The 9610-nt window shown below is 33.6% G+C and overlaps 1 protein-coding gene across 1 annotated transcript; it reads left to right on the forward strand.

Moving 5' to 3' along the window:
- Positions 1–203: 203 nt before the first annotated feature.
- Positions 204–8927, forward strand: LOC143253669 (protein Skeletor, isoforms B/C-like). The gene is made up of 7 exons (XM_076507875.1): positions 204–362; positions 4737–4874; positions 5980–6052; positions 6234–6342; positions 7697–7862; positions 8167–8242; positions 8563–8927. The coding sequence occupies exons 1-7, from the start codon at positions 311–313 to the stop codon at positions 8729–8731; spliced, it is 783 nt and encodes a 260-aa protein (XP_076363990.1). The 5' UTR covers positions 204–310; the 3' UTR covers positions 8732–8927.
- The last annotated feature ends 683 nt before the right edge of the window (positions 8928–9610 follow it).

Consider the following 9610-nt stretch of genomic DNA (forward strand, 5'->3'; position numbering starts at 1 on the left):
ATGTACTGGTCTTGAAGTTTTCTGTTCGCTTTGTAGGTCCTGTTTTTTAGAACAAAAATATATAGTTCGCTTTTTTTGTTTTTTCCTGAGTGGCACGTGCTGAGTTGATCTAATATAATGTGCGTTGTTATGGAAATTATTCTTTGACTTTTGTGGCATGATTAGACAAGGACGCGGATAGCCCTCGAGTAACTTTGCGCGGAATTCAAAACAAAAAGCAAACAATTGGACAAGATATTTTCTCCACTTGAGGGCGCTGTATTTCGTTCTATATAATGCAGTCCAAATTACGGTTTAGTTTGTTCTCAAGATGTGGCTACGAGTGGTTTCTGTGATTTTTCTACAGTGTTGTGTTTTGAAAAGTAAGTTCAGTTTGAACGAAATTTATTCTTTCTTGTTTAATTTTAAAAATGTTTTCTACATTCGTAAAATTGAAATAATTTTAATCTGCGTTCTTCCAAGACTTAAAATTCAGTTTTGGTCTAAAAAGTTGTGGTAGGTTTTTAAACATTAGGATTACGTAACTTGTATCCTACAATTTTCGGAAAATTTTTCTTATATTTTTTACATCGTCTGCTATTGAAACGTCGTTATTAAACTAATCTTTGATTTCATTACGAAGAGTATAAATATACAATAAACAGATTTATCTAAGAGTGATGAGTTTGTTTCTACTTATATTAAACGTTGTTGTGTACGTAAGAGAAGTCAAATCTTCATTTGATTTCAATATAAACAAATGCAGAATAAAATAATTACTTAAAATTTGAGTTCTTTAGATGGCCATAGTAGTTATGGAATTAAAGTATATTATTTTTCATATTGGCCTAAGTGAGTGTATAGAATATGTTGATTGTTTTCGTAAAAGTTTCTCTAGCTTTTTTGTGGAACTTTTTCTGTCGATCCTACATGTTTATGAACTTAGTTACTGTAATAACTCAAGTTCGTCAGCAAATCAATTCCAATAATAGATATCTATAACCAACCATTATGTTTGGGTATTTGATAGAGTTGCCCTCCCAGCCTTGGGGGCGTTATAATGTGACGGTTAATCCCACTTTTCGTTGGTAAAAGAGTAGCCCAAGAGTTGGCGGTGGGTGGTGATGACTAGCTGCCTTCCCTCTAGTCTTACACTGCTAAATTAGGGACGGCTAGCTCAGATAGCCCTCGAGTAGCTTTGTGCGAAATTCAAAAACAAACAAATTTGATAGAGTAAACAGTACATACACAAAGTAAAAATGTCATCAGCTTACTACGACTGAAGAAACGAGGGACTAGACGTAGTAGACACTTAACACATTCTTAGTTGTCTAAATGTGTTTCAAAACTAAGTTGCATTTATTTAACTTTTACCAGTTTGGAATGTTCGTGGCCGGACTCGGTGCGATAATGTCGCAGATTGCATGGTCATGTTACTATAGTGTTTTAAATAAATTGCAAAGCACTTGTTTACTCTTTAACACTTTGATTGCATCTCATTTGTAATGTTTTAGACTCTGAAATCTTAAATCTCATTTTTGCGCATGTACTTGTTATATTAATATAACATACCGTTAACTTCGGGTTTTTTCACTTCCGAATGTTTCCGGAAATACCTGTTAGCGACTCGGTTTTACTTCGCGTACTAGTAATATAATTTAACTCTAGTAACACTCGTTTCGCCGGTTATCTGCTTGTCCCTCATTCTTCCCAAGTAGTGATTTCCCTCACTTAAGCTTCTCTCCCTTTCAACAGTTATTGATACATACTCTACAGCAACACTTGGTATTCATTGTGAATAATCTTGCAGTATAGTTCTTTCTCTTATTTAGTTTTATCCTTATCTAGTGTATTAACTTTAAAACGTGTAATAGTTGAATAACTAAAGCTTCTCCTCTCCTGCTTGACCACTTTTACGCATCGTTGACTTTACTTTAGCTGGAACTGTGTATGATGGTTTGCCTTGGAATCGATCTCTGTATACATGTTGATAAAATACTTGTACAGACTGCTTCCGGCTATGTTATTATGTCTAATGATAGTTGAAGGAGTTTTATTGTTAAATTAACGTTTATCAGATGTGTCCTACTAACGGTATTTTTTTCTTGATTTATGTTTTATTTAGTTTGTGAAGTTGTGTATCTCTTGCTTGTACCTGCTATACTATTAGGTTAGTAGGTGAAGGCTCTAAACATAAACACATGTGAAAAAATATTATTGTCTTACCATGTGGCAACTTCTATTGTACACTTACTTTCTAATCAATGACCTGCTTAATTTTAAGTGGTCAAGGAAAACTTGTATTTTCAAAATATTTAGTTGTTTTTTTTATATACTGACCATAAAATGTTTAACCGGCAGTAACTTCATGCGCAATCAAACCACATATACAGGGAAAACATGCGGACTGCTTCTTGGTTAAGAAATGTTAACTGCAGGTCTTAAACTATTGCATAAAATTAGCTATTTTCGAATCGCTATTTGGGACAAATACCGAAATTAGACATTGTTCAAGTAAAACTTGATCTAATTACCAAGTTATTCTAGCAGTAAATAACATGAATTTAACATTTCCTGCCTTTCTTTCATATAAGAGAATGTAGTCTTTATGTTGGTTGTCCACAGTATCAGATGCCTTAATCATCGACGAACGTTGCGCAGTTGTGCCAGAAACTCGCCTGGATCTTCTTTTCAAGATGTCTCGGGCAATGTGACTAACCATTCGAATGTGTAACACGGCATAACACGCACAGTCAAGTTGTCGTGATGAGTTGTACATATAAATACCGTTGACGAAAAAACTAACTTCCACTCCACAAATGTGTATCGCCATGCCGTTTTAATTTGGATCATAAAAGGTGCATGGCATGCACACACATTGTACATGCAGCGTCACCACAATATTTTATCATTTTTAAAGTTTAACATTGTAAGTGAACTTGTGGCCACTATTTCAGCAGTTTTTGCTTTAAAATTTCTGATAAAATTAGTACAAAGTGTACGAACTGTTCTACTCTTGAGTTTTTAGTTTTCTGAGAACTTGTCTGCACCCAACTTGGATGATACTGAAACATAGCTCTTTAGAACATGGTTGACCAAAAATGAAGTTCAGTAAACTTTTGACACGTTTACAAAAGCTATATTCGTTGACATCTAGTTCAGACTTGTATAAAGGAATATTGTATTTGTTTTTAAAGTTTCTTGTTTTTCTTGTTCAGAGTTTTCATAAAACTTCACAATCAAGTATTATCTAAGCTGGGGAAGCAAACGTCTTTTCAGAACACTGTAGGACACGTGTGAAAGTGTCGACTTGTTTCTTAATCTTTGAACATGCAGTGTGGTTTAATTTATCTTCGCTAATTTAACACCCTAGTGACAAAACAACAAATATTTGTATCAAGACAGCTGGTATGGGTATTAACTCTTATTTAAATGGAGAACAACGTTTCAACCTCACCTCATCTTCAGGTTACAAAAGAGTTTGCAACTGGCCGTTACCGGGCACATGTCTTAGGGACGAGAGTGTAAACGGGTAGGGGGCGTTGCAGTATATGTTAAGTTATTAAATAGAATAGGTTTAAATGTGTTCCTTTGTATTGGTTTAATCTTGATTTGAGTTGTATGAGTAAGGCATCTTTGATTTTGCGTCTGTTTGTTTCCCTACTTAGTACCTGAATGTTTTCTATGGTTATGTTGTGTTTATTTCACTTGTAATGTTCAAAAATGTGTGAAGTTTTTTGTGTTCTTTTAATCTGGTTTCCATTACTCTGCTTGTTTTTCCAATATAGAAGTAATGGCAGTTGTTGCATTGTATTTTATAAATGTTTACCTGTTTACACTAAGACGTGCCCGGCAACGATCAGTTGCAAACTTTGTTAGCCTGAAGATGACATAAGGTCGAAACGGTGTTCTCTACTTTATATTAATACCTCCACCAACCGTCTTGAGATACATTTTTACTTCAAGTGGGTTTCTCGTCATAACGAAAGAAATATTTGGTACTTCAAGGTTGGGAGGGAAAATTTAAGCTCAGGTTATCGGAATTCTCTCTATGTTAGACAAGTTCCACTACTAGTAGCCTACAGAAACTCATCAATTTAGAAATGTCTTAACTGGAACTTATTCGGTCTTTTTTCTAAACTATATCTGTCTTCAAAATAATAGGTAAGAATCGAACACGTTTCATTAATCTTGTAATCTGCAACATCAACTTTTCTCGATGCCCCAGTTCTAAAATCACCACAGTAATTCTTTTGAACCCTTTTCAGGTAGTGTTCTTTTGAATTGAAAACAATAACCTATCTCGCCTTTATAAAACCTGATTTTACTACTAACAGCCTGCTAAAATCGCTGGTTGTGTACAAATGTCGTGAAGACGCAATAACAAAAGTATGTGTGTGAAATAATGGCTGAAAATCCACTGGTTAATAAACTTCGCTTTAAATGAACAAACAGCTAGAATAACTTCATATTACCTCAGTTTTTTATACAATCATATTTCACTGAAGGCAAAGATGACAACAGCAATAATTTAATGTGCTCCAACTACAGCAGCAATGGAGATCATAATAATGGAGTTTGCAGTATAATGGATGGAGAGCCAGTTTGTTTTGTAAGTAGTCTTTGTTCCATCTCAGGAGCTGTTAACTTTTAATTACCTTACTTTCAAGGGATTCATAAAAATAAGTTAATTATTGTTATTCTTCAGGTGTGATTTTGAAGAAAAAAAACATGTTTATTTACTTTTTTCCTTTCAGATGTTTGGAGTGAGACGTATCACGGAAAATACATAGGAGAATTTTCCACTAAAACTCACGGTGTAAAAGGAACTGTGTATGCAGCTAACAAAGATACCTTCTTCATAAAAGGTTTCAGCTACGATGGAGAAGGACCAGGTTAATTCTTACTTTCTGTAACTTAATTCCGATTATCGTAAACATTTGCTACTTTATAATCAGATCTTCAAATAAAATATCAATATAACAGCCGTAAAGTCCTAGTTGATAAACAAAATGTAACAAGCATAACTATAATACTTTACCAGCTTGGAAAGCGTTTGCGTAATAACAGCTATTTACTACCCCCCCCCCCCCGGACTTTCCTGCACGTGCAAGCACTGTAAAAGGGTGATCTCTACTTAGTATTTGATTTCCCAAACCATGGGGAACAGGCGATAAGTTAATGTGAACCCAGCTGACCTATGTGGTTGTCTGGTCAACTTCAACCTAGAATTTACACTGCCTCCTATTTAAATACATCTTGCAATTCTAACGGCCAAAATACAGAAGGAGAAGAAATAAAATTGCTGTATTATTTTCCTTAAGTCTGCTTATGTATCAAATGTGTACTTTTCTTATCCGCCAGAGTTGATGACGAACTTTCTATATCCGGATAACTATACATCTCAGTAACAGATATACAAAATGCTGTTTAACCAGTTTCATACGCTTATGTTTGTATATTCATATGATTTTTTTTGCATAAAGTATTAATTTTTTACCTGTAATATATATGTTGCAATAAAAAAATGGCTCGAGTATTCCTTTTCTTAAAGGCACAAATAGAAGTTAAGTGCAGATTTTAACAGTTTGTCAATGTAAAATCTCTTAAAATGGCTTTCAAAACGGTTATTAATCTAGAACACAATGCAATAGCGAACGCTGGACTGAGTGGTTGTAACTCGCACCTGACGATCATAGCTCGCGGTCTGTATTTCTCTCGCCAAACGATGCTCTGATCTTAGTCCTAGTGGCTGGAAGCAGTAAACTGAATTTACGGCTATTTAGATGAGGCAGTTGTCTTTCTCACTTAGTAAATTCTTAAATGACATCAGTGACAAATGACAGAACATCCACTTCATACGGCGACATCACATTTTGTTCAATGTAACTCATTCTTATGACTTATTGAGTTTACAAGTTAATATTAAACTTCATTATAAATATATATAAATTACTTGCAAATCCTTAATGCCAATAATTTAAATCTTCAAATACTTAGATGCTTTTTTCTGGGCTGGAAGTACATCTACACCTTCTGAGGATGGTTTCATTGTCCCAGATGAAAATGAAACGTGAGTAGATACCAAACTTTAAATTTTCATCGTGTGCTATTTAGTTAATGGTAAAACTGCTTCTATGTCTAGAACATCTTGTCAACTTTCTTCACTCGATGGTGCAACAAGTGGAAGTTTTGTTTTGTTTTTAAATATCAGAGTGGATATTCTTGATTGTGGATGTTTTAATTTTTTACAGAAAAAATGTGTTGGGGAGATACAATAACAAAGACATTTGGATTAAGCTACCTAATGGGAAAACCATTAAAGATTTGAAATGGCTGAGTGTTTGGTGCAGAGAATTTAAAGTAAGTTTTGTTTTGCTCTTTTTTTCTGGTATTAACTAAATTTCTGTAGTTGACGAGCTAAGTGTTTATAACCACAAAGTATAATATCATGCTTAACTTGGAACTGGTAATAAGAAAAAACAATCGCAGAAGCAAGCACGTACCATCTACATAGCTGCTCATAATTGGATATTTGGATTAACTATCATTTTTATCACGTATACCTTTTATGGGGAAACTATTCCATATTAAATAATAAATGCAGTTTCATTTTTGAATAGAATAAAATGGTGAACATGTTAAACAGTTACTATTAGTGTTGTTACTGTTCGTGTGACGATCAAACAGTTGGTTACTCATGAATACACGTTGTCTTAACAAGTTGTTGAATAGTATTTCTCTAGAAAACTAATTACTAGAAAAGTAACTCTTTCTGCTTGGTTTCCCATCTTGAACATTGGGATGAATGCTGTACAAGATCTTAATTCATTTCCATATTTCTCAATGAAAAGTTTTATTTAAATTCGAGATAATTTGGATGCAAGATCTGAAATATTCTAAACAGTGTGGTTTAAGCAAAATTACACATGGGTGCTTGTTCTGAAGCTCGGGTGGAAGTTCATTTTGACCGTCGGAATTTTGTATTCAATTATTTAAAGGAACTAATTGTATATTTCTTCTTGTGTTTGAAACTGCAGAATAGGTAAAACAGTATTACAATCGTAATATAATTCTTAATTGACGGGTACGTTAGTAGAGTATAATGTGAACTTTGAATTGGTTCCTTCTCATTGAGTGATTAACTTTATGTAGTTTGTAGCTTTAGAAAAACGTTTAATCTGTAGGTGTTTAATCACGTTTCAGTCAGAGTATTTGAATGTTTTACTACTAATTTCAAAATTTTGAAGCTATACTTTTGCTTCAGGATACTTTCAGAATAGCACTTAAATTCCTTTCAATTAAGGTGGCCAGGCGCTTAGAACGCTTTACTTGCAATTTGAGGATCTCTAGTTCGAATCTCCATCCTACTAAACACACTCGCCTTTGCAGCTGTTGTTATGTGACGGTCAATCCCACTATTCCTTGGCATGTCTAAGAGTTGGTGGGTAGTGATGACCATCTGCCTTTCCCTCTAGTCTTTCACTGTCTCTGCTAATTTAGGGACAGCTAGCGCAGATAGCCTTCTTGAAGCTTTGTACGAAATTGAAACCTCTTAGGTTTTGTTGAAGTTACTAAACTTGTTCTAAAATAAGTGAACCTTGATAATTAACTTACAAAGCTGTAAACGTCTCCTCTAGGATTGCACATTGTTTGAAAAAGTTTCATCTTAAATGCGAAAAGAGTAGTGAATTCATTGAAATTTTCTTTTTTTCAGGTAAATTTTGGCTCACTTAATATTCCAGGTAATTTGGAACTTCCAAGTGCAAAGGTTATTGAACCACTTTCAACTTTTGCTCACGGAGTAAATTCGGATCCCATTGTAATAAAAGATGAAAAAACAATGTACATACCTAATCTCCAGTATGATGGCGCTGGTCCAGGTACTTATTATTATTAAAATAACTATAAAGTTTAAATTCTAATGTTCTTATAATGGATAACTAGATTTAACCAGGACTTGTATACATTACTTCCAGAATCAGTTAACTACGCTTGATAATGTGTAACTTTCGTATGCGTTAACATTCAAACAAATATGTATCGATTATACAATAGCTTCAGAGATGTGAAAGTGTGACTTAGGATTATAGGTGCTTTTTTCTTAAACTAGCTCTTAAAACCTGTTCTGTTTTCACTTGTATTCTGTTTAAAGAAAGCTACAATTAAGACCCTCTCAAATTTCAGATGTATATTTTCTGGTGGGTACAGGAACCAAACCTCAGAGTGTGGGATCTACAAAAGTACCCGATGAGAAAGGAAGGTATAAGATACTAGTTTATCAGCTGTATGTGCTTTGCTGTAGTAACCATTAATTTATTTCAACTTTATTTGTTATTACTAAAATACAGTTCTGTTTCTGATTTTTTTCACAACTTTTAAAATTTAAGCAAATTTAAAAATGAAGAATCAAAAGGCTTATACGAGTCAACTAAGTCAAGGAATAGATAGATATGAATAGAAAAACTTGTTTTATAGAATATAGCAGAATATCAAGTTTAAGTAATTAAATTAAGAGTACCTGTACATTTTAGTGTACTTTTAAGTATTTTCGATGTTTAATACAAACTTTGTTCTTCACAGGACGGGTGTATTGCATGGTTACCAGAGCCAAGACATCACACTTAGCCTACCTGGTAGCTTAACAGTTCATGACATTGACTGGTTCAGCCTTTATTGTATTCAGTATGAAGAGAACTTTGGCCATGTTATCATCCCTAAAGACTTGAATGTGCCTGTCCATAGAGGTTAATAACCTGCTCCAAATTACATTAAGTATAAAAAGGATCACTTTCACTGTGCGATTTTTCTTAACTGATTTCAAGGTTCATTATACAGCTGCATTTTATTCTTTGAAATCTGGAATGTGTGGAGCAAGTTTGTTTATTCAGTACATTTATAAATGCTATGTACATGGTTGAATAAATATTGTACGTTTTTGCATGAAACATTTTCTGAGCAACAATGTATTTTAATGTGTATGTAGAAACAGAGGCGGAAATATCAGACTCATGATAGTGCAATAATGGATGAAGTTTCTTAGTTTCAAAACTTCCTTAAATTATTACAATTTTCATACGAAATACCAAAACGCAAAAAAAGCTTTTAACGTTAAACTGATTTACTATTGTACGTTGAGTTTAGTTATTTTGCGTTCTTCATGAATAAACTACGTTATGATTAGGATTGTCTGGACAAATTAAGTACACCCTTCTAATTAAATGTGCTTCAGTTTACATTAACTTTTTATTTTCGTTGGTTAACAGTTGCAAAGGCATTATATAATTATTTGTGACCAGTTTTAAATGTTAAGGACGATTCAAATTTTTAGTGTCGTTATGTTATTGATCACGTGATCTAAATGTCACCATTTACAAATCAGTTCAAGTCTTTACAGTTTATATCTCAGTTTTTAATTTCTTGAATACGTTTTCCTCACTTTTTAATCAAATTTACGTAAGTGGGGATAGAAGCACTGACACCAATCCTATTACAGCTGACTTAAAGAAGGCTGCTGGTTATGCAAATAAAACTAATTACATGCACGAACTGTATTGCTTAACGCTTCATTCCAAGATGTCATCTTGTGATCGGTAAACGTTTGGCAAGTGATTTTTGTTTTAATAAACAT

Source organism: Tachypleus tridentatus, chromosome 6 (genome assembly GCF_004210375.1).
Source record: "Tachypleus tridentatus isolate NWPU-2018 chromosome 6, ASM421037v1, whole genome shotgun sequence".
Lineage (NCBI taxonomy): Eukaryota > Metazoa > Arthropoda > Merostomata > Xiphosura > Limulidae > Tachypleus > Tachypleus tridentatus.

Excerpts from the sequence above, each read along its gene's own strand:
- LOC143253669 (XM_076507875.1), top strand. The coding sequence starts at position 311 with ATGTGGCTACGAGTGGTTTCTGTGATTTTTCTACAGTGTTGTGTTTTG. Across the intron at positions 6,343-7,696 it reads TTTGGTGCAGAGAATTTAAA|GTAAATTTTGGCTCACTTAA; the intron begins GTAAGTTTTGTT and ends TCTTTTTTTCAG. Across the intron at positions 8,243-8,562 it reads GTACCCGATGAGAAAGGAAG|GACGGGTGTATTGCATGGTT; the intron begins GTATAAGATACT and ends TGTTCTTCACAG.